Consider the following 25,976-nt stretch of genomic DNA (forward strand, 5'->3'; position numbering starts at 1 on the left):
AGTAAGCTATATATCCAATAATGTGAAACACTGAAAATATATCTGGTTGATAATTAAGTTCTATCTGATTTCAGCATGAAGTTTATATAAAATATCCCAACTGATCACTTTTTTTCAAATCTTGCTTGCATCACAAAGTAATTTTTATCTTTGCTATTAACTTGGAGAATTTTAAAACCTAGTTCTGCTTCCATGAAGTCAACAGGAATTTTGTACTGAATTGGTGGGGGGAGGACTGTTCTCCACAACTTGTTCTCTGCTATTAGAATTAGTGATCAGGCTGTCTAGCAAAAGTCTTAGAAATGAAATACAGGAAGGAAGGAAAAAAATGATACTTACAATCTAAAGCAGCAAAAGAAAGGAATATATTTTATAAAAAGGTGTAAAAACAACACAGATGACATGAAAGCAATCTGTGATCAATTATAAAATTAGAACTTTTCTCATGAACCAGATTCCCTTCTAATGTAAATTAACAGTTTGTTCAGTGTGCAAAAATATTCAAAGCCCACTATCAGTTCATCTGCATTCAGACTTATTTTAAAACCATCTTGTAATTGCACTTTATAGACACAGATTTCAAAATAAATCTCTTACCAAGATGCTTCTGGTTTATGTAATCATATCCTTTCCATGCACTAACTTACTAAACTTACGACAACGTCTAATTTAAAATATGAATTACAGAGGGGTGTTTTAAAGGTTTGTGATGTTTATGATTTGTAGGTGAGGTAAAACGCTTTATCACCAGTGCAGCTGTCAGAGCCAGACCTCAGCTCTCAGCAAAGCGGGCTGTACGGTGCTCCATCCCATGCCAGCCCGCCAGAGGAAAATCAAAAACCCCGATATTTTCCTGTTGGCTGACCCTTTCCTCCCACAGCTTCCCTTCTGAAAAAAATTGTGACACCAAAGGTTTAAAAAAAAAAAAAAAAAAAAAAAAAAAAAGAGGGGTGGTGCCTGGGAAGGAAGGAAGGTGAGGGGAAGGGGAAGGGGTGAGGGGAAGGGGTGAGGGGAAGGGGTGAGGGGAAGGGGTGAGGGGAAGGGGTGAGGGGAAGGGGTGAGGGGAAGGGGTGAGGCGTCTGTACCAGCACACTTCTGCTTACCTTCACAGACTGTGGAGGCTGCTGGCTCCTGTGGTATCCCGCTGAAGATCTTCAGCGAGGACTTCAGAGCCCCCACGGCTGCTCTGACTCCTAGGGCAGCAAGTAGGCACATGGTTTCTGTTACCGACACTGACAAACCCGGCACCCCCGTCCGTCCGCACTGCTCCCCCCGACCCCTGTGGCAGGGGGAGCGCCCAAGAGCAAGGAGCACACAGGAACCGGAGAACACGCAGCAACATGGCAAATCTCGGAGTCCTTTTCGGAGACCGCAACCCACCTCGTTCCCCTTCAGGACGCAGCCTCAGGCGAGCTCGGCCCTGGCCCTCCCGCCGCCTCCCGCTCTCCTCCCCCCTCCCCGCCGCATTTAGACCCCCCCAAAAAGTCAGCGGTTCCGCAGACATCTTGGGCTACCGCAGCCCCCAGGAGACGACCCCAACCGACACGGAGCCCCTCAGCCCCGACGGCTCCCCTCAGCCCCTCCCGCCGGACCCCAGCGACACCGCCGCGGGCCAGGCTTCTCCCGCCCCCCGGCCGCCGCCAGCGCCCCCTGCCCGCCCCAGCGGCCCCGGGCAGCCCTCGGTGGAGTCGATTTAGGGGCTTCCGCGGTGCCAGGCCGGGCCATGCGGAGCCTGCCGGGGAGGGAGCACCGAAAAGGCGAGGCAGGCAGGCGGGAGGGGAGCTTCCCACTCCACCGCAGGGAGCAGCCGGGGAGCTGCCGCCCCTGGAGGGGAGGAGGCAGGGCACCGGTGACCGGCGACCCTGTGGCGGCGGCGGGGGTGGCGCAGGGCCGGCCGGGCCTGCCTTCCCCCCCCGCCCCTCCGCGGGTCACATGAGAGGGGCGGGCGGCTGGGCCGAGGCGGCGGCTGCCGCTGGAGCTGAGGCAGGGCTAGGCGGACGGCGGCGGGGCAGAGCAGCGCGGCGGCGGAGCGCGGCAGTGGAGGGAAGGAGAAGCGGCCGCCAGGCGCCGAGCGAGCGGAGCGAGCGCCGGGCCTCTCTCAGCAGCCGCCGCCGCTGCGGAGCGCCCTGCCTGCGGCCCCAACATGGACGAAGAGGGCGGCGGGGGTGGCGGCGGTGAGTGGCGGGGGTGGCGCGGGCGGGAGACGCGGCCCCTCACCTGGCCGCCGCGGCCGTGAGGAGAGGCTTTCGCCCCGCTGTCGGGAGCGGGGGGGGTCGCCCGCCGCCGCCGCGGCCGTGATATTTGTTGCCGCCTCCGCGCCCTTCGCTCGGTGAGAGCTGCCCACCGGTGCCGTGCCCGCGTCCTGCCCCCGTCCCGCCCGGGCGGAGCGGCCGGCGCGGGCAGCACCCAGCAGCGCTCCGGGAGCGGGGAGCGTGGCGGCGGGGGCTGGCCCTGGCGGCGGCGGCCACAATGGGGCTCTGTGCCCCGCGGCGGGGCCCGGCAGGGGTCAGGCGCGGCGGGGGCGGCGGGGCTGGGGCACAAAGCGGGCGGCGGGGCAGGGCAGGGGGTCCCCGTGCCCCCGCGGCAGCCCCGCGCTCCCTGCCGGCAGCCCCTCGCCCGCTGGCGGAGGGGACGGGGGGGAAACAACAAAAAGGAAAAAAAAGTACGTGTCTCGCAGTGTGCGAGCGGTGAAAAGAATAATTAGGCTCTTCCAGGGCTCTGCGTGTGTGTCGTCTTAATGGAGGCTCGGTGATAATCACGGGGTGGTTCGTCCACTTTGAACGCGGGGAACTGTCTCGAAAGCCGGTCGCCGGATTCTACTTTTAGGAAATCGGGACTCGCATCTTGGGGGAGCTTTTATTTTTAATTTTTCCCTTTGGGAGACCGGCTGGCGCACCATCCTGGTTCGAGGCGCTGCGGGCTTGCGACACGCTCCCCTCCTTTTAATTTATCATGTGTTTTGCGAGTGCGTGTGTAAAGCTGCTCCTGCCTGAAATAACCAGTTCTTGTGTCTCATCAGCGATAATGGTGGCTGTGGTGGAGCTGAGCCTGCCTTGGGGCAGAGGGATTGAATGGCCTGCCCTATATTCTGTGTCCCTGCCAGCCTGTGGCGGTGGCGGTGGGACGGAATGGAGCGATGAGGGTAGATCTGAAATAAAACGCTATAAACAGGCTGCATTTGAATGCATTGGCTGATTTCTAAATAGGTAAAGTCAGGGCTAAACCTTCTATGATTAATAGTTGCACGGTGCTGGCTAATTCTAAATATAATTACCCAGAACTCGGAAATCAAGTGGGTGTGGTGTTTGTTGTGACAACTTGAAAAAAAAAAAAAAGTGCTGTGATGAATCAGAAAAATAATTCTTCAAGCAGTTGCCTGGATGTGGCCATTTCTCAGGAGGCGTTTCTGCGCATTTTGTCAGTGGTAGACTTTTTAGTGATAGACTAACTCTTAAAAAAAATAAATCTGAAAATGGAAGACAAAAAACAAGCCAGACCTGAAAAGTTATTATTCAAAACAGTTGAGCACTGTAATTGTTAAGAGCAGAGACCTGCTTCAGCTCAAAATACATTATTTTCACAGTATTATGGACTTGCATCTGGAATTAAGGGAAATGAGCACGCTTGTTGCTGTGTAATATAGTATTTAATCACATGCAAGATGTAAACTAAAAAGTGGACATATTGTGAACCAATCTTTCATAAGGTGTTAAGCATTTCGAAGTTGGATTTTCATGGTAGGAAAAATAACTCATGACCTCGGAAGGGGACATTCTATATTTAGTTAAAGGCTGGCTCTATAGGTGAAGTCAGATTTTTACCTAGCATGCAAGTGAAACAATTATTTATAACTTCATATCACGTTAATAAATATATGGCTTTTTTGGGGTCAAATTGTGGTATAGTTAATGTTCTGCCTTACTTGGCTTCATTGTAAAACAACTGTAGACTAATGAGACTGGAAATTTTTTTGCCATCGGTGTATTTGACATTTTACACTGGCTTCTTGTGAGCATGGCACTTTTCTTGAATAGATAGCCAGTCTGGCCTTTTCTTGTGGACTGCTGGCCATTTGGAGCACCAGAGTTAGTTAGGTCATTTCCAGTTAATGAATTGGTATGTTGAATTGAAACTAATTTTATTTAAACAATAGAAAGCATGTGAAAAGTGTAGATTTCACAGCCAATCTTAAAATCCTTATTGCTGCTGGGTAGCGAGACTTGTGGGGTACCAAGGGAGTCTAACCAGGGCAGTCTAGTGTTTTGAAGCTCTGCAGGACATTTGCAATGTCAAAAACCTGACGTTATGGAGTGGGAAACCCATAGAAATAAGCATATCGCTGTGCACAGGTACTTCAGGAAGTATGCAAAATTTAGGACTGCACAGAATCACCCTAATTAGAGACTTGAACTAGATAAGCATCTAAATATCTAGGACATTAAACTGTGATTCAGACGGTAAACTGCTATTCCCAGTTCAGTTCTGCCTGCTGCCCTGCTCTTCAGTTTAATTTGCATCCTGTGCTTCAGTTCTCTTATTTGTCAAATGGGGTCAGTTGTTTTACCACCTCTAATAAAAACTGCAAATGAAAACAGAGCTGTGTAAAGTTAGGATTTATTATTTTAGAAGCGTTTGATGGAAGAGAAATGTTAACAACGGGAATTGTTCTTAGTACCTCTTTCTCTTTTGTATGTGGAGCCCTTAAATAGGGGCATGGGTTTATATTATACAACCCACTTAGGCACAAGCCTCCCATTGATTTCAGCAGAGGCTCTGTGCATGGATTATTGATGCGATATGATCCGAGTCAGTTGGTGTTTGCCTCAGTCTTCTTTTGTGTTCTGATTAAAATATCTCTGTGGTTCACTTAATCCAGGAAATTTCTCCTCCTCCCTCTCCTCACTTGGGTAAAACCCGCGTCTTTTGTGGTTTGACTGAAGCTTTTCTTACAGGCTGTTGTTTAGGTGGTGGTGGTACCAGTGAACCGAGCTCCTCGTGTTGAATGGTGCTGTTGGCAGCTTGTGGTGTAGTTGCTTACTGCTAAACAGTAACCAATCTTATGTATAAGGTCAAAACATATAAACAGTCTGTGCTGGAGGTGCAGAATAGTACTTCTCTTTGTTTTTCTAAATTGGAGTCTAGTCATACAGCAGCTTTGTAGTCCCCCAAATTCAACTCCGTGCCATGCCTCTTGGCAAGTGCTGAGTACTTACCAACTTCTGCGTGTATGTTTGTTTTAAGGTGTCCCTATGAAGGGGTCTAAACAGACATGCCAAAGGGTTAAAAACCTGCTTCTGCCTGACAAATAGACCAGATTATAGCACTAATTATGGTATTGAGGTTTCCCTACTGTTCCCTAAACTCTGTGCTTTATTTCGGAATTTTGAATCTTTTTTGGGGAAAGAGAGCAGTTCAGTTGCCAAGCTTTGTTAGTTGTTGGCTGTACTTGCAAGCAATGGTGCCAGGTAGCACGTTGATTCTGTTATGTAGACAGCCGACCGAGAGACCAGATCGTCTTGCAGAGGACTCAGAAGAATGGGTTTGCTGCCAAATCAGATATAGCAAGATTACTTCTGTTCTTCTGCAGGGCAAAGCAGTTACCCATTTATAGGTAAAAGCTGTTAAATGTAACACATACATACACTGCCCCCCCCCCCCCCCCCTTTTTCTTAGAAAAAATGTTTTACAATTGATTAAATATATATATATCACTTCTAGACATAAGCAGCCTGATCTCTTCGGGTTTTTTCACATTGTAATATCTTTCAAAGGTTGACTATAAAGATGGAAGAGTCCATGTGGCCTCCTCATGGTTATAGACATTTGGTCTGCATTTAAGACTAGATCTGTGTGTTTTGTTTGTAATAAAAGAAACTCATAAAATAAGAAATGTATTTTAACACAGAAGAATGTTAAATATGTTTCACTCCTTACTCATCAAAGTGGATAACTTGTACTGGTAGTTTTGAAAAGTTGTCCCAAAAGTTCTTTGGAGGAGGGCTTGTAAGTTTAAATAGCATGCTAGTGAAACGTCAGGAATATAAAAACACACCTGAGTCTTCACTAACCACACAAATTGATTCTAGGGAGAGAAAAAGAGCAGATACAGAGAGAGAACACAAAAAACCTAAATGACATAAATATGACTTTTATCAGCCCGCAGAGCTTCACACTGAGTGTCTTTTTGCTAAATAAGTATTTCTTCATGGTAAACTAATCTCATACTTGTGCAGATTACCTATCAGTTCAGTAGTATCTTAATTTGTAGCTCAAAAATAATTTAATGTTATCACTAATAAAAAATTCTATCATAAAATATTAATTATGTTGTAAATATTAGTTATTTCTGGTGATATCAGAAAATGGGCTTGTTAATTGCAGTAGGACATTTAAGTTTTTTTCTTAACGCATTAACATTTTTCTTAATGTTCAGTATTTTTAGCTGTGACTTGCAAGAACACATGATTTATTTTTTTTTTTGCTGTTGAAGTTTCCAGAGGTTGTTGGTTGCTAAACTTGATGTATAGTTATATAATGGTATTTGGTTACTTGCGCTCAGCAATGTAAGCCTGCCATGGATTTAGGGGAGCAGTATGCCTGTAGCGTAGCATCCGTGTGTATTGTTTCATCTAGGAAAGCAAGACGTAGCATTTACTTACAGGAAGGAGCGTGCTTTTCAGAACAGTGCCTGGAAATCATAGCAGTAGCCATGTGGAAGTGGGCTCCCCACGTGCTACTTTTCCTAAATGGATAATGCAATCTTCTAGTATCGCAGGAGTTGTGAGAGCTTTTCCCAGTTGAGGGACGGCAGATAGTGAGGCAGCACACTGTTTTCCAAGATACATTCTGCAGTTCACGTTGAATTTCTCAATCCTATCATATTTATTGCCTTCTCTTCTTTCTTTATAGGATTTTTAACAGTTTTTTTAAGGGAAAATGAATGAAATAAGTCTTGGCTTTCCTCTGGTTTCTTCTGCTTGCCGCCTTTTTGTGCTGCCAGGGTCTCATTTCCTAGTACAACAGAAAGGTTTTAAAGGCTTTAAACTCTTTTAATTCTCCTGTAGCGCCATCTTAACCTGCTGCTATCTTTTACTCCCTCCCTTTCCCTCCCAACACAAACGTGCTTTAGTCTGTTGCTTTTTACACCCCATCTTTGGCCCCATTTACTTAATGGACTAGTGCCCCATCTCGTTTTCACGTGTAAAGTTGGATGAGCTGTTTGCAGTCACTGTCTGAAGAGTATATCCTCCAGGTTCATCACAGGGCCTTTCCACACTTGTTCTGACCCCTTGTCCACAGTACATTCCCTTCCTCCTCTTATCCTGCCAGCTGCCTCTAGTGCTGTTTACTATAGTTTTCTTTTTGAAATACTGCTCTCTTTTTGGCTTCTTTGACTGTTCTCTCCTCGTTCCCCTCCTGTTTTGTTAATTGCTTTTTCATTTGGAAGGTGATCTTTCTGCTTCCAACATTTTTGTGAATATTTACAGGACCCTGCACTTGGTTTAATGCTGTCTTCTCTACATCTTGTGTTTGGATAATCAAATTTGCAAATAAAAAAGGAGCTATCGTATTTAAACGGATGACTCACAGCATATACTGTGTGCTCTGGATCCAGTACCATCTGTTCCAGCTAAAATGGCTTGTTTGACATCCTAAGATTGCGTAATTGTCATCTTAAGCTTGATTAGTCTAAAACAGAGCTCTTAATACTGATTCCACCCGCTTCCTTTTTTTGATGTCAGTGAATGTGCACACTGGTGCCCTGAGTGGTTATTGACAAGTAAATAGTGAGATGTTATAATTTATTCTTTCTTAAAAAATAGTCTGTAGAAAAGTTGTTACAAAAATGGCAGTGAAAGCACAATGCAAAAATATTGGAACACTTTTGCAACCTTAAAGTTATGAAATAAATTACGTTTTCCTATGCAATATTAATTTTCCTGTTTGAACACACAAATAGATTTAATCTGGTTATGGGATCACACGTGACATGTTCTGTAGACTTCTGCATGTGTCTAGCCAGCATGTAGGATAGTGTTTTGTGATGATTGAGTGAATCTTATGTGATTTTTTTTTTCCTCCTTTTTAAAGTAAAGCAATAGTTAATGTTGTCTGCTTCCTTTGAGTCCCTGTAGTTCATGAGTACTTAAAAAAAATGTAGGGAAGGATCACACTTATTTTAGTGGAGTTGACCATGTGCTTCATTCATAGAGGATAAAAATAAGTACTTAGCAGCTGGTTTATTAGAAAAACCTTTCAACTTCTAGAACTGTAAGGCAGGAATTCCATGGAAGTGAGGAACACATATTTTACTTTTAAGATTTACAGAACCAAAGGGAAAACCGTGTGAGCAGACATAACACTGGTGTTTTGACTTCTTCACTGTGGATTCTTTTAAGGCAGTATGTTTTATAGGAAAGGTATGTGACTTAGGTAGTAGAAGTGTATTTATTTATGCCATTTGTCTAACTTTAACATCTAGCAAATTGTTTTTAATTGCATATGACTTCCTTCTTTTAATTCCAACAGTTTCATGGGAAAACTAAGTATTGCAAATTTTTTGGACAGCAGTATTTCCTCTTAGTGGGATAGACACACAAAATCTACTAGAAAACCATGTGTTTTGTGGTCCTCTGAGATTTGCCTGAAGAAGGAAATGGTTTGACCTATTTGGTTGCTACGAAGTAAAAACATTCTTGTTCTTTTTTTTTTTTTTTTTTGTGAACATCTGTGTCACATTTATTTCATTACTTTCTGAGGTTCTTTAAACCCATTATTTGGTAACAAAAAGTTTTATTTAAGGAAAATAAAGCGATGCATAGCTGCGTCCACAATTTCATTGAAGTTCTGATATCTGCTTTTATGTAGGTATGGTATAAGTGGGTAGGTTTTCCAATAAAAGTTGACATGTTAAAAGGCCAACACAAACATTATCTAGTATTTCCTAGGAAAAGTGTGCTGGACAAATTCAATAGGATCTCATGGAATTAACAGGAAATTTTGCATGCTGGAGGCTTGTGGAGTACTGAAAACATTTGATCTAATTTTTCAACAGGTTGGGCTTCTTGACATGGTTTTTCAAATTAGCCTTGTTTTCAGATGTTCTGTTTATTATAGAAAGGAGTAGTTATCCTATGCCATGTGTATGGAAGAACTGTGAAGCTGAAACTGTTTTGTAGCCACCCAGTGGAAATGGTACCAACAAGGATAGATTTTACTGCAAGAATATTAATGAATAGTTCTTCTGAATTCCGTAAGAAAATTCTTCAACAAGAATTGAAGATCAGTTCATTTGTGAAAGTTTAATCTGGATTCAAGCCTGGCTTTCACTGTCATGTCCAAGAGCTCAGTTGAATTTTGAGGAGCTGCTGCTGTTCTTTGCGGATGTGCATCCTTCATACAAAAGGAGGAACTGTTGATTTTTAGATGAAATGCCTTGAGTTTCTTAACAAACACACAAAAAAAGCTGTGTGAAAATGATGAAACACAAGTCTGCTGACTGTCAGGGTATGGAAGAGGCTGAACTGTAACTGTGGGAATTAATTTTAGTGGCTGTTCTACCCAGCTACTGGTTCTCACGCAGCTCCTAGGAGTATCTACTCCTCAGTCAAATTAGATTGAAATTGAATGCTGTGCTAGGGGTACTTTGGCAGGAGGAGTTGATGGGTAGGAAAAGAAACGTCCAGTATCTTGTGCTCACTCTCATTCTCACATACATGCACACACAAAAAAAGGCTGAAAAAATTGGCATGTGCAAGTAAGGGGACTGCCTCTTACTGTTTTCTGTAAGAGGAGCTGTGAGATGTAATCATTTCATGAGTCACCTTTGCGTTTTTACACAACTGCCTCATTAATAGTGTAACTTCTAGCATGGAGATGTGTGGTTTGGTGTTGGGTTTTTGGTGTGGTGTGGTGGTTTTTTGTTTGGTGTGGTTTTTTTTTTTTTTTTTTTTTTTTTTTTTACTATCTGATTCATATTGCAAAATACCATTCAGGCTGTTTTCTTGTTCAATTCCAAGTATTCAGGAGTCTTATTTGCTGTTACGTTTTCACTTTCACATACTGTAGATATCACGTTCCTTCAGATCCTTGTTTAGCTCATAAGCAGTGTTGTCTGTAGGGTCAAATTCCAACATAAACCAGATCCTGTTGCCTTACTACAAGAGAAGGGGAATTGTCAAAAGGCACATTTGTAATTGCACTGGATATTATAACATAAGGAATTGTGGTCGCTCGAAGCAGTATTTCTTGTATTCAATAGTCAGACTCTAACTGCTTTTTTTTTTTTTTTTTTTTTTTTTCTTCCTTTGCTCATCTGAGTTTGGACTAATGAACTTCCTGCCTCGTCATTCTAATACATGGAGGAGGAATTTTCCCACCAGGGTGTGTACTCTGAGTACAACTTTGGCCACTTGCAAATGCGATTTTTGAATTCGTAAAGCTGCTGTGTGTTTTTGTTTCAGTATCTCACCAGTGGCTAGTTAGGGGACGTGAAGGAAAGTTTTCCCAGGAAGTTGAGGTTAAACCAAGTGGCTGTAAGAAGAGATGGTGACTTTGTTACGGAGAAACTCTGTTTGCTGGGAAGAACCTTGCAAGTTAAATGCATTCTCTAACCATGAAACTCCTAGCATATGCGGGATGGGGCTTGGTCCTGCATAGGGCCATTCTAAGTCCTTCTTGAGAAGACCAAATGAACTTGACACTTTTCTTGTACACACAGAGTGCTCATCTGTTTCTGATTGCCCACACAGGAGCTACTGTGTACAAACCGTGCAGGCTGATGATTCATTAGGTGAATATGTGTCTGTATATTGTTTTGTGGTTCTCCCTTTACTTTTTTCTTAATTTTGGTTCTATTTTTTTCAGTTTCTGGGTTTTTTTATGTTTAACTGAAAGAGTTCTTCTTGGGACCCGCCCAAACTGAACGATATTTCAGGAGTATACCTTCAAGAGCCTCTGTCACGCTGAAGTAATCCTTGGTTTAGTCTCATATTTTGCAGCCCCAGTATATACTAATTGGGGAAAACTCATTTTGCATGAGGTATCTCCATCATGTAAACGCCTAAATGGGTAGTCCATGTTAGGGATGTATATGTTTATAATCTCAAAAGTAACTTTTTTATTTTGTAGACCTTTATTATTTAACTTGCTCTTCTTCAAGTCAATTTTGACCTACTGTACCACACTTCTAGTTACTAAAATGATCTTATTATGTGCTTGCAACACTTTTAAGCAGCATCCAGCATTCATCTGGGGACAGGGAGAATATCTCTGCTTGTTTTCTCACCATCTCTTGTAATTTGTGCTGCTATTCCTAAATTGCAGTTTGTATAGAAACTGTTGTTGAAGTGGAAGTTGAAACTGGTGCTAAAGTTATAGGCAAAGTTTAGAGAAACGGCTGTTACGTTTATGAAAACGTTTGCAGTCACAGAAGGGAGAGATTGAAAGGTTTCAGGTATGTGACTAGTTTGTTCTTTGTGTAGATGTTGCTGATTCAGTAGGTAATCTCCGACTGGGTCTTAAGCCTGTCTTCTATGTATTACATGAGGTCAGCCTTTCTAGGCAGCTTGTGACATTTCAGTTTGCTTGTAGATGTTTTAGCAAGGACAGATAAATGGAGCATATGGAGCTGATTATTTTTTTGGCTATAGGAAGTGGATTTTTCTGCATTAAATATAGTAACTTTCTTTTTTTAAATATCTGAGAGGAAGCTTCCCCACCCCTAGTGATTTTTTTAAAAAAATCAAAATACATGTAACTCCCTTCGCTCTCATTTTGCACAAAGTAAGTTGGAAAGACTGCAGTGTTTGGTCTTGTACCAATAAATGACATAGTATCCCATGAATGTTTTAAAAGATCAGGTGGTATTTTGTAAGAGCAAACATAAGAAGAAAACTAGTGTAAGTCCTTCCGCTGTGAATTCACTGATATCCAAAGTAAAAAGAGTATATGTTATATTATTGTTCTTATTTTGCTGAAAACTTTTTTTCCTTTTATATCTTCTACCTGTGTTGTAAGCCTGAAAAAGTAACATGTTATGAAGGGGAAAGGTTGGGTGAAATTGGTAATCCAAATTATATACAAATAATACTCTAAAGTTTATGGAGCCTGTGGGTGGGTGGATGAACTTGGCAGATATATCCATTGTGGTATGTTAGACTTGAAAGACCATATGGAGATGATTATTTTCTGGCATTTTGTAGTAAAGGTTTTTGAAGAAGGAATTTTTAAAAATTTTTTTTTAGAAAAGGCGTGAATGATAGGAAGAATAACTTCAGTTTGCATTGAATGGTAAAATAGTTCATTGTAGTAGCATATGGAAAATGAATTTATTCAAAAGTAAGCTGCTAAAAGAAGTTATCCTACTGCTTTCTTACTAGCTTTCTTGTTTTCTGAAGGCAGCCAAAGATCCTGTGCAGCTGGGACTAATACAGGATCCAGCTGTAACTTTTTTTATTGTTGTTCAGATGTCCGGTGATGGTCAAATCTAAGTTATTGTGTGGAAATTCAGTAAAGGAAAAGGGTAGGGTGGGAAAAAAAGTGACTCTCTATAAAAAAATATTCCAGTAAAAGCAACAGGAACTAGGAGTATCCATTTCAGAACTCTGACATAAATCCCATCCTGAAATACTTGAACGCCTTCAGATTTTGCTGTAGACTTTAAGTCATCTGAGAGTTCTTGGTTTATTTTTTAAGCAGAAATGAAGTTAGCTGATTGGAGTGGGAAGGTGGCCATTCTTTCAGACTGCTTATGGAGGAAGATATCAGTTTCTTATTCATAGTACAAGGTTTTAGTAAAATTCTTTACTTTCTCTGTATTGGTACAATATGTAATGCTACAATGTGGAGGATATAAAAAAGTTCTGTATTTACTAATTTCACTTACGTTGTGTTTCACTAGTCATTGTTTTACAGAGCCTAAGTATGTAAGGAGAGGAGAAGTCTTAATATTTTTCTGTAGAGTTTGGTTTACTTTTGGTATCTTCGGTGCTTCCAAATCTGTAGACAATGCCTTGGATTGAGCTTAAACAAAATAAGTAGCAATACATCAGGTGTATGGAATGGTGAGAATACTTGATGATGATCAAAACAATGCATCCTTTTATTTTTCAATACAGTTTGTTGGGTTTTTTCCTTGTTGAAAAGGTTATATTTCTCAAGTTTCTTTATAATTGCAGCCAGTCATCCTGTTAGTTATTTGAGTCTAAGGATGCCAGTGTAGAAATGTGCTGTCCCCCAGTTATCTGCTTCCTTTCCAAATCTTCCTTCCAAATCTAACTCGCTAATGGAGTCCCATCAAATGGCTACCTGAATTCTGGAGTTCTTTTACTATTATTCTGAGTCTTTAATTTTGAATGTTGTTACTGTAATTACGCTAGTCTAATTTAGTGAGTTTAATAACAATAGTATACAAATTGTAAGTCCTAATTGACTAGAAGACTTAGCTTGAAATACTGTAAGTTATTTCCATTACTGGTGACAGTGAAAGGAATTTTAACACAAACTTATTGTCTCGAGCATAATCCTGGACAGTATTAGTACATTCCTTTCCATGCATCTTAATTGGTTGTTGATATTAATTCTTTTATTGGAGGGAAGAAAAAAAAGAAAGATTTGTGGTTGGTCTGTTGGCTGCCGGACAGCCTGGCATTCTGCCCCACAGTGCTAGAACATAACAACAACAGCGATTTATTTTCCTTCCTGAGCAGTAGGAGCTGATGTGTGACTTCAGAGTGGAAGTGAAATGTGGACAGAACACTGCTTTGAAGGCAGAACACTTCTAACACAAATCAGTTGCAAAATGCAAAAATATCTATGATCTCCGTATAGCAATGTAAAATGTAACAATTTTTGGAGTTCTTGTATGTGGTCACCAATACCAGTGGTAAGAATGAGGATTTTGTTTTGGTGGCAGGACTGCTGTGGTCTGTGGATGAGTGACAATAACAGTTGATACTATTTGCATGAATTAATTCATTGTCAATGTGTTTTGTAAAGATGGCACTTATTTTGCTCTATTACTGCATTGGGTGAAGTGTATTTTGCACCTATGTTTGGGCTTTGGTCAGATTGTTTCCTCTCCCAAACTGTTGTATTTTATATTTTATTTTTTTTTAATGCAGTATTATAAACTAATACTAGGCAAATAATTTGCTTTCCCTCCTTTTTTTTTTTTTTTTTTTTTGCATTGCAGTGATTAAATAAGCAGTACTGCTTCAGTTTATCCTTGTTTCGCAAGAATGGTAGTCAGAGTTCTTTCTCCCAATTTTTAAGGGTTATAATCTTTATTTGCATTGTGAACAGCCTAAAGGAATCTCTTTCAGTTTAATTGCTTTCTTGAAATGCAGATGAACTTACAGTGTATTTTGCAAAATTGGTGGGTGTAGACTCTGCCAATGTCAAAGACCATTAAAATACAGCAACTAGAGTAAGAAACTGTTTACAGATTTGCTTTAAGATGCTTTGGCTGTATTCATGACATATTATAAGGAAAATTCAGAAAATATTCATGGCTTGAGAATAAAATCTGCCAGCTAAATTGAAGAAACTATAATAATGTCTTGCATCTTTGAGAGAGAGAACGCCACATTTCAACTGTTACTGCATTGTATTTTTCTCTAGAGCTCATATGGACCTAGGAGATTACTTTTTTTAATGCGATGGGAGAACATCAAAAGTTCCTTCTTGCATTTTAGAAATAATATGACAATTCTAGCCAAGTTTTGGCTTTTCACTACCTCATTTTACATTTTGAAGAAAGGCTTTCCTGCTGAACAAACACATGTTAGCCTGATAGCATTTTCCTGTATTTGAATTGTGAACAGTCGAATGACCCCCCCAAAATTTATGTTATAGTAGATACAGGGTTTTAACATAGAATATATGCATACAATAAATCTGTTCAACTAATCAGTCTGCTTCCTTTCCCTCCCACCCCCTTGCAGCTGGAAGTTCATCAGCTTCTGCTACTATATCTAGCTTCCTCTTGAGACTTTCTAGAACAGATTTAACAGTGGTGGCAGGCATTAATGAACAATGTCGTGATTATATGCTATGGGTCTGTATAAGCTGTCATTTTCCATTGCTACTAATTCTTAATGGAAACTATGTCATCTGTTTAGTATGAGCACATTACATGTGCCATACAAAGCTGCATGCTGCAGTATTTAATGAAAGCATGTATCATCATTTAATCAGTAGAAAATATTTTTAGATTTCATTAGTGACTAGTCTGGCATTTAAAATGGAAAATTTATGATACGATTTTACTTTCATAAGTTCCTATCTAGGATGATAATGCAGGATAGCTAGACTTCCACTGATAGTTGTTAGTAATTAATTATGCTCTGAGTTCTTTGGTGTATGAGAAGACATTTTTTAAAGTACAACTGTGGAAGATTTCAAGGAAAAGAAAAATTAGGTGCTTCTATTTGTTTTAGCAGTTGTAAACTTTCATGATAAAATACTTCCAGTCAGATCTAATGGAATTGAACAGTCTAATTAAAAACTTGTCTAATGGTGATTTTTGTTGACCTTTTTTCTTTAAAGGATCAAAATGTAGTCTTTCAGAACTAGCTTCTGGACATTTAGGGATACTGGCTGAACATCTGCCGCTTCAGTTGTGTATGGCACTCAGGTGTTCTGGTCAAGCTCCAAATAGCAAAGTTTTAAGGTCCAGTTGATTAAGACATTGAAGACATGGTAGGACAGATGCTGTAATTGAAGGGTCTTTTAGAACTGATTTTTGTATAAATGCAAAGTAGACTGTAGGCTGTTCCTGTCTAGATGTATGCTGTCAGGATTAGGTAATTTTTTGGTGACAAAAATCTATGCTTAATACTGCCACCAGTTTTCTTACCAACCACTTTTCTCAGTGGTTGAGGAAGAAAACAATAAAGAGTTTATCTGTGAATGGTATTCTCCAGCTGTTTTGTACTCATTGCTGTATTGTCCACATTTGTGAAATATGGAAGAATCTCTAAACTGCATTAACAAGTTTTCTCACTACTTACTGAGCGAGCTGTGTTGGCAGAGTTGCAGACACTGCTGCTACAGACTGCTTAACAGAAGTTACAACTTGGTATTCCTGGTTGCTCTAAGGTTGCAAGTATGTTAACATGAGTCAGATTTTTTTCAGCTTTACACAAAGTTTGTGTTAGTATAGTGAAAGCTTGTGCCGGGTAGAGCACTGTTCGGAAGAAGACATCTCTTTGGAAATGTGCTCAGCAGAGGCTACATATAACCACACTGGAGCTGGTATCTGCAGGTAAAAATGTCATGATTTGCTGTAGGTTTTTCTCATTTAGGAAGTGATACCTTTTATTGTTACCTTTTGTGTCATATTGAGGGGTGGCAGAACCTAAAGCATTTTGTCCCACTCCATTGTTTCCCAGTCAACAAAAATGTTTCCTGTTTGAGCATGGCAGGATGAAGTGGAAATCTGAGAAAGAATGTTTATTAATAGGAGCAGCAGGAGCTGATGGATTTAAAAAGAAATTGAGAGTTGAATGCCAGTTACTTGCTTGAAGTTTTTAAATCTCTATTCGTTTTCAGGGAAAAGCTTAATTTTATATGCTGTAAGTCAGAGACATCGAGAGTAATAAAACTAAATTGCTTAGATCATGAATTTGTAGGGGTATTATTTTTTTTCTTGTTAAGTACTTGCCTGAGAAAAAAAGATTAAATTATTTGAAAGTAAAGTACAAAAGATTATATGTTTAGGTTATTTTTCACTGATCTCTGGAAGGAATGCAGTGATCTTGCCAGTATTGGGCAGCAAAAACAGCTTAGAAAGGGCAATGTAATATTTTAGCAGATCTGGCTGAAACCGTTAGGGAAAGTTTAAATAGGAAGAATGTATTTATTCAAATGAGTTTTTGATCAGAATGCCAAAAGGTCTGCTTGCAGTATGAAAAAGCTTTCTTATTGTAACATAGAACTTCTGTCTGCGCTTACAAGGATTCAAGCATATGCTGAATGTTCTCTGTTTTGGAAGTATGGCGAGCCAGATTTGGTACAAACTGCTGATGGTCTTTTGCCAAGCAAATAGGAGACCAGGGGTTTAACTTTAAGGTAAGTGGATCCATCCAGCAAACTTCTTATCAGTGGACCAGATAAAAAGCTCTTTTATATCTGGATTAATGACTTGTCAAGCTAATTGTTTCATGGTGTGATGACAACCAGCAAGTCACAAAGGCTAAATACACTCTTTTCTGAGGATCTGAAAATGCTTTATAGTCTTAAACTAAGCCTTACTGTTACTTTACTAACAAATCAATGAATAAATTCGTGACCTCTCTTAGTGCCCTCTCAGGCTGTACAGGGCAGCACATGGCCAGTGGGCTTGTTGATGCAGTAGCAAGAAGCTGGAGCAGTTTGAGCCTAAGAAGCAATATATTGTATTACCTATAGCACATTTCCGTCCAAGTACAGCTCAGTGGTTTCCATAGTAGGTATTAGGGTTAGGTTTTTTGGAGGAGACTGCAGGAATATCAAAGGCTTTCACAACATGGCGTTGTGCACAGTGTTCTGCATCCTGGAATTTGTGTTGTTTTGGGAGAAAGTAAATGCTACTTGAGCAGTTATTTAATAGGTGCGCACTGCTGTATGGCACTTTGTAGCTGCCTCTTGGAGACAACCTTCAGAGAATGAAGATTGCTTTCGAATCTGGTGGTCGTTCCACCTCCTTCAGTGAGCAGCTGATCTTGGAAAATGAATAAATAGAAAGCTTCTGCAATAAATACTGCTTCTGAAATCTAACTCCAGAGCTGTGTCAGGCGGGGATGGGGGAAGGGGAAAGATGAACTTTGCCTTGGTTTTTCTGAAAATTTCATTTGTGTGCTTTATAAAAAGCCAGCAATCCTAAGTAACTGGTTAATGCTCTCCCCTAATGAGTGAAGTACAGTGAGCAGCTTCCTTATTGCCAAGAGTAGATGTTACTGGAAATCCGTGACACAGAGACTGTCTGAGCCCCAACTGTTTTGCTGGGCATACAGTAGGTCTGATGAGCTGTGCCTGAATCTCGAGCAGGATTTGAGGGTATTGCTGGCGGCCGGCTGGAGGGGCTGGGCCCTGGGACCCCCCTGCAGCTGCTCAACAACATTCCTGTCAATTTTCCGTGCTGCTACTTGAAATGGATCTGATGGGAATGTCTGCTACTACTCTGGTGTGTTTGCTTTTTGAGTCTTTTTTTCCAGGGTCTATCCTAGGAAGAAATGTAGGTGCAGACCAGCCAACCATTTCCTCTTCTCAGTAACTGGGGGTGCTGTGGGAAACACAGTGGTTTTGTAAGGGCAAAGCTGAAACACATTGCTACAATTTTTATTTTCCCTTCTAACATTTCAAAAGCTGAAGGGATCAGTATGTTCTTGTTTGCTTCCTCCTTACCCAAGAGATGATGAAATGATCTCTGTTTTCAGAAGGAGTTGTCCTACACTTGGTCCAAGATGACTGCTTTCAGCTCCAGGATCCAGGCTAGGTTGGCAGCAGGACATCTGTGGTTAGTCCAGCTGTTCATGGGGACTCCTGGGAGTTGTGTGCCGATGGGAGATAGGTATCCCTGCTTTGCTTTTTATCTACACATACTCCTTGGGATTGTTGGGAGAGAAACCTGTCCTGGTTGACAAGGGAAAGGAGTCAACTGAGGGGGATTTGCTCTCCTGTCAGCAGCTTAAACTTTGGCTCACATTCAGCGGAGTTGCTAGGAAGCATTACAAACCCTTTGAAGTGAACACAAGAGCCCAGTTCTGGTCAGTGGTGGCAGTAGTTTGAGCGATCCAGCTTCCTAGTCTGTATGGGCTTCCACTTGCTCGACTTTCCATCAGCAGTCTGTGCTGATCACTCTTCTGTGCTGGTCAGCTGAAGATTACATACAGGACCACTTTTGTTCCCTTAGAGAAGTCAGCTCTAGTGATGGTGGATGGACTGGACATAGTCCAGTGCTAACCATTTCCAATTTTACATGAGAAGGGAATGTAGTATAACTCACAAAGGTGGATTCTTTGCGAATTTTCTGATCTGGATTTGAACTAGATAATGTCTTCATATTATATGGCATAATGTCAGTCTGCTGAAGACTTAGGAGAAGTCTGCTAAAGCTTGCTTACCTGAAGTGTTGTCATCTTGCAGTTTTTTAAAACTGAAGTGTTTTTTAATTACTGTCAGCATGGCTTGTATGTTGGCTCAATGAGAAGTGAATTGCACTGTTGTAGAAATTGATCATGGGACCATCCAGTCCCTTTCCATCCCGTTCTTTGTATAATTCTGTGTAGCAATACACTACACTTTTGTTGGGCAAAATCATAGATGCCCCAAGTTAAAAGGTATGTGCTGCTTCTATTCTATAGCTTAAAAATCTTACTTTTGGAAAGCTATTGCATCTATGCTTTTTGATTTCAGAATTTTCTCTTCCTGTTGCAGGCAAGCAAAATCCACTCTTCTTTTGCTGCCCTTTCTTTGCACTGTAGTGAATGAAGGGTTTCAGTTAAATATATGATATTTTTAATGTGTCAGCTATGTTGTGCCTACTTGGCATGGTGATCTCTTCCTTTCACCTCCTAGATAATGCCGAGGGGGAACCCTGATTTCCTTCCTGAGACTCCCACTTAAAATGTGGTTGTTGTTTTGCATTGCAAGTGGATCCATTATGTGCTATCAGCTGTTACCCATAGTTTCTCCTGGCATTGTTGCTGGGTCATTCTCTCTCTGAGGTGCTAAAATTTCTTGTGGCCTGGATCTTGCTATGAAAGCAAACAAGACATTGAGAATTTGCAGACTTCTACTATAACACAAAATTTAGCCTTTCTAATGCTTACTGTAATATAATATACTATAAGCAAAGGCTTTCAAATGCAAACCAGAGAAAATTCATCTGATTTCAGCTGTAGCACTACATAACCTACCTATTTGTTTCTCCAGTTTTGCACATTAAGTGCTCCTTAGGGAGAAAATTATTACTGAGTTGTCCCAAAATTGTTTATCTGAACTCTGCCTTGCAGCATACATATTGGGGTGGGGGAAATTTGATTCTGTTTGACAATGTTTTGTTGATGTGATGCAGTGTAAAGAAAAGGCTTGAGGCCTCTTTATTTTCGGAAGGGTAATATCTGTATTTATACAGCTTTTACTTTGTGTTATACACAAAGCTGGTTCAGATCACCCCTCCCCATTATTCACTGTGGGGAAGAGGAATGAGATGCAGTCATTTTGTTAAAAGGCTGAAAGCGAAGTAAGAAAATTTTAAGGCAATATAAATGCACCACTGTCCCTAAACCAGCAAGACAATGCAAGACTGTGCATCTTTACTTACGGTGCTTGGCACTGTGAAGTAGTACGTTTGTCTCTCATTACTTTGATGTTACTGTTTTCCCTGTTGAAAGAGGACTATAATGTTAAGATGGTAGTATAAGTGACAGTGTATAGCTGTAGCACTGTAATCAAAATGGTGATTCACCAGATGTCTTGAATAGTGATTGGTAACTGATGCTAATGAAGGCATGTGTTATATTGGATAGTACTTCCTGTATCTGTGCTAATCTGTTCGTAACCCTCCCCGAAACACGTACCACTATGGTGTGGCCAACATCTCCCTTTATAATGTCCACATTAGCTAGCATAAAATTTTTCTGTACTTCTTAAATATGTGTGGGCATGCATATTTTAACACTTTGTTATTAATGCAAGTATTAACGTATTTGAGTAAGAGAATGTTAAGTTAAACTCAGGTTTCTTTTCATATTCAGTAATCTGTATTTACATATTTTAGAAAGAAAAGTTGGCCTAGAAGCATCTTCTGATCTTGAAGCAAGTGTAGAGCAACTTAAAAAGAAAAATACTTCTAAAAGGAAATCCACAGTTATCTATTTTTAATATCAGGTTGAACTACTTCTGGGATTTAGAGAACACAGCAAGGGTGGCGTTTTGGGGTCTGAGCTAAGCTGGTTTTAGGGCTGGCTGGTGTCAAGGGGTTTGCTGTCCTCTGTACATCCCAGCTGCCAGGGGGTTTCTGCTGGCCTCTTGTGTTGGCTTGGGCAATTCTGTGATCTCTGTGTAACCATTTGGCCCACTAAACTGGGAAGAGACAAACCCGGAAAAACAGGATGCGGGCAGGATCGTGTATCTGGGAGCAGCAAGCGGCAAAGTGATGCAGGAACATACAGGAGCCGGTACCAGCTTGCTACCTGTGAAATCTTGCTCAGAGCTGGTCCCTGTGTGTTTTTTCTTTCTCCCCAGGTAATGCTTCTTTATTTGCTTGAAGGTGGTTCTTTGTTGTTGCAAAACACTTGGTTTCCTAATGAAAATATATCAAAATGGTGAAATAAGATACATTGATGAATGGAAGATGTAAGGGAGGTAAATAAAATGTTAATTGTGGCCTTCAGTACTGCCTGTTCATAAAAATAACAGCATGAACAGTAAAAAAGAAGTATTCATTAACGTAAATACACACTGCTTTCAAAGGGCAAGTATCTGTGTCAGTGGCATCATTAGGAGCTAAATAGCAAGGTAGATGTCTCTCCAGTTCTTCCTTTGGGTGTATCTGTGTGGCAAGGTGAAGATGTGAAAGTTGTGAAGTACCTATTTGTGCTTCAGTGCCATTAAGAAGGGCAACTAACAGTTAGCAGCTCATGCAAGAACTATGAAAGGCCTTCATACTTTTTTCTTTCACTACACAGCTGTTGCTGCTCATGTTATCTATCTACATACGCAGTTTTGCAGTTGTTCGCTGCGAGCTCCTGTCAGGTTCAAGAAATGCATTTACTGTGGTCTGTACTTTATAGACAGAAGCATATTTATTTGCAGGTACCATGGTGAGGCAGCACTCTTCCATGTGTGACAGCTGAAATTAAATGTGTTTTGGGAGGCGGGTAAAATGTGTGGATTGGATCCCCTGCTTTAAATCACCGTTATCTGGACCCTGGTTTGGCACAGCTTTGGAACTGCATACTTTCTGCTTGGCTAGCAATGTTAGCACTTACTGAATTATATATGGTTATTTCTGACCAGGACAAACACAAAATCTTGCATTACTTGAAGTCATTCTTATGGATTATAATAAATACTGTTTGTTTTTCACGAGATGATTTCACGCTTGGCAGTGCAGTTACCCTGCTGTCTCTTTTCCTGTATAGAATAAAAATGTATTTCATAGTTCCAATTGTTTATGCTTTTATTCTTTAAAAAAAAAAACCAACAACAAAAAAAAAACCCACACACACTTGAATCTACCTTGCAGCGGAAGTAAAAAAAAAAACTTAAAACCCTGGAAGATTTAGTGGGTTATGTCAGAGGGAAACTGTTTCCTCTAAATTCCTGAAAACATTTTAATGGGGTAAGAGGATTAATATTGTTAGGGTTGTTGTGTCCCCCACCCCTGTATTAGAAGTGCAGAAGGACAGTATCTTCACTATAACTTGCCTGTAAGGTATCTCCTTATCCTAGAGTGAAAAATGCTGCAGGAACATCTTGCGATGGTGTGATTTCCAGCAGCTAAACAATGAGAATGATGGAAGTGAGTTTGAGGTTCTCGTCTGGGTTTGGCCACTAACGTGCTTTCTGGCCATAGTGTCCCTTGTGACTGAAAACTCTCAAAATAACTCTGCAAGCCATGGACTCGGTCCTAAATTCCTCGTACCACTGACTGGTCATTTTTTGTATGTGAAAGGATACTGTGTGCAGGATTATTTCCCCTCTTAATGGAAGTGTGATCGCTCCTATGCTAGAACATATTCAGCAGTGACTGAATAGCAGAGCTTAATGCAGTAAGGTAGTTGAAAGAAGGAAGCAATCAAATCCAGCTAGTTTTACTGATTGAATTTAATGCAGATATAGTTTGTTTTTGCACTGTGAAATAAATCTGTTGAGGAGGACGTCCTCCTACAAAAACTTCTATGGAATTTTTAATAGTCACAAGTGGTCACAGCTTTGTTTATATATCTCATCTCAAAGCTGGAAAATGTTCCTATAATTAAGTTTTAAAAAAGGGACCGTGTAGGGGGAAAGGAAGAGAGACTAGCCTGAGAATGTCCTTTGAGGCAGATGTCCTGAGACAATCACATTTGTTCTCAGAGATGAATGTGTGTTATTTTAAAGGCCAGAAGAAACATGTCTACCCATTCTGTGTATGGGTGACGATAGGTTTGTTTAGTTTTAAGCCTTGTGTTGTATAAATTATCTTTACACTTGCAAGATTCTTTAGTTGCAGCAAAATTAAATTCCATCTAATTGTTCTTTGCTTGGAATGGAAATACTTGAGACCAGCAATTTGGGGCAGACATGGAAGAAGGAAAATATTTGTCTTTATGAAATCAAGTTAGTTGAGCAATGAGAGTCAGGGATTTATGTTGCTTCATAAGTGGGGTTACAGGATTAGTGTTTTGTCTATTCTTAGATACTGCTAGATGTTTGCTTTCTGCTGGCTGTCATTTTTACTGTGTCCTCTTGAGAGATTCAACTCTGAAGTCAGTTGAAGTGGTGGAATGAGATCGCTCTACACCTTGGCTGGTGACTGCTGGTGGAAAGGGTAGTAAGTAAAAGAAATTCAAACGCATGAGTTTTGGTTCATACAGTACCATTGGAGAGCTGAAAAGGATTTAATTTTTGCTACTGAAAAAGATGAAGGTATCAGTGGTACGGACTTGGAAAGTACTAGATTTGTCTCCTGTCACAGGATTTGCTCCTAATTTTCACTAACCTGTAGGACTTTTATTTGCAAGTCTATCTGTTGCAGTTCTTTCTCAATCTGGAAAAGGCTTTTCTTTTTTTGGTGCCTGCGTGCTCAAAAATGCCTCTTACATGTTGGTAAATGTCACGGTTATGGGCTAATGCTCCTGTTTGGATACTGTACTTGGGTTATCAGTAGTGGGAAATTATTTACCGAAGTGACATCACAAGCTCAGGACGATATACTGATTTCTATGACAAGCTACAGGTTGGTTTTTGTTTGGATTTGTTTCCTAACACATTTAGAGTAAACAAACCTGTATTAAACGTGTATTCCAACAAGTGTGTGTTCACACAAAATTCATTTAAGTATGTTTAGATCTGTTACAGTAATTGAAGAGAAGTTGGAATATATTTTATTTTTTTGAAGGCCAAGTTGGAATATATTAATTTTATTTTTTTTTGTTGGTAGCAGCAGGAGTAGCAACATATATGGTGGTGTGTTTTCATCTCTTAATACTTGGCCAAGAGCATTTCTCTTCAATTGTTGAAGTACTTCCAACAACTTTTTTCCTCTTTAAATAAAATATCAGTCTGTATATTGTATATTCTGTTTAGTAGTAGCTGAAACTGAAGTTTTAGAAAAAGGAAGCACTCTCCCTGTAAGCTAAAAAGTTTTCACGCAAGTATTAGAACATTGTCTTTATTTAAAGATTAGAAGATAGCATGACAGCATGCTGCAGCTGCAGTTTGTTCACTATACTGAAATGCTTTTGTTCTTTTTTAGTATTTAAATGTTCCTGCTAACTCCTCCCATCCTGTCTACTTTGTGTTTAGATTGGTGAAGGACAAAAGACTTGGAAATGACTCAGGGCAGCTATAAAATCTGTCTTAATGAACAAATATGCACTCTATGAGGTCTTCTGTGTGAGGATTATGTTAGGAAAAGCAGAAGTGTTCTAGCTGCTGAGGTCAAAAAGGTGGCTTATGGATGGGGTCTTGCCAGGGCAGATAGTCACTCACCATCTGCAATATTCGCTTACAGCTGTAAAGATGTTTTAATGCATTGTTGTTGTTCATCAGCCATTTTCGATCTCCTGTTTGCTTGCCGTGAATCTAACATCAGCCTTGATAAACTCAATGGTGTTTTTCAAATTTTTTAAATAAAAAAAATGAATATTTTTCTTTTCAAGATGGAAATACTCAATGTGCTTATTCAGTTTTCTAGGAATACCTGGGCACCACAACTCCCTTTGCTTCCAAAGAAAATTATCTTCAGGCTCTCACTGTTGTTCTCTGTGTTTCAGGTTGCATAAGGCACCTCATGCTCGTTAAAAGGACTGATTGCCGTTTGAGTCTGACACTGAGGAAACACTGTCTATGTAGAAATAGGATTGTAGGGGTTTTAATGTTTTCGAGGTGTTCTTGAATCATTAGGGACCCGTGAAAAGCAAAGAATGGTTGAAATGAAAAATGCAGAGTCAGTCAGTACTTCTCCTTACTTGTAAGGAAAAGGTTTAACTAATGGTGGATGCCCTTTAGTGTTAGCAGAGGTTTTTTTTGGGCGATGTGTGTTGTTTTGTTTTTAGCTGCAGTCAAGTATCTTCCATTCTCTCCTTCCTTTCAGGTAAGGTAGACTCATCTTCCAGTGTTAGTATTTCAGAAGCCTTCATTGAAACACAGAGATATTATTAAAATTTGTTTCAAGACAGAGAATTGAAACAACATGGACAATAGACATAGTTGTGTAGCCTCCTGGAGCAGACGCCATCACCCTCTGAATTTGCAAGCTGTAACGCCACATATAGTCTCTTAAGAACCTTTTTTTTTTTTTTTTTTTTTTTTTTTTGGCGAGTTCATGTTCCCATTTGTAAGTTTTCATATCAGCGTAAACAGCAATGCTGTAGAAGGGAGGCAGTGATGATACACAACCGATAGAAGGATGAGACTAGGGCAAACGTCTTCGTGTATCACACACATGCCAATTTGTGGTGATGATTAGACAGTGCACTTAGGAGTCATCCTGACAAGTCAATCATTCTTTCTCTCTACTGGTGGTGTGAGTAGAAGTAAAATATTGACTATACTGATAGTTTCTGGGAGCTGAGCAGTACTGTAACCCTGACTCTGTTGTATACTGGTTCTTTTATTCTTATCAAAAGTACTGGAATATTTTGCCTCTGATATCAATACTGTTATTTAAAGATGTTGTGTTAATGTGCAGTTTTCTCTGAAGTGCTGTCTTCCAAGTTCTCTCCAAGTGCAGAATCTTCTTTCCTAGCAGGCTTTTCTTGTCTTGTACCTGGCAGATAGAT

At 40.5% G+C, this 25,976-nt stretch overlaps 1 protein-coding gene across 1 annotated transcript in view; it reads left to right on the forward strand.

Annotated features, from left to right (window-relative positions):
• Nucleotides 1-1,964: 1,964 nt before the first annotated feature.
• The window catches only part of CYTH3 (cytohesin 3), a 52,432-nt gene continuing 28,420 nt past the window's right edge, over nucleotides 1,965-25,976 (forward strand). The window contains exon 1 of the mRNA XM_055805303.1: nucleotides 1,965-2,174. Within this exon, the coding sequence (XP_055661278.1) occupies nucleotides 2,144-2,174 (31 nt within the window). The 5' untranslated portion in view covers nucleotides 1,965-2,143. The remainder of the gene's footprint in view (nucleotides 2,175-25,976) is intronic.

This window comes from Falco peregrinus, chromosome 5 (assembly GCF_023634155.1).
Source record: "Falco peregrinus isolate bFalPer1 chromosome 5, bFalPer1.pri, whole genome shotgun sequence".
In the NCBI taxonomy this organism is placed as follows: domain Eukaryota; kingdom Metazoa; phylum Chordata; class Aves; order Falconiformes; family Falconidae; genus Falco; species Falco peregrinus.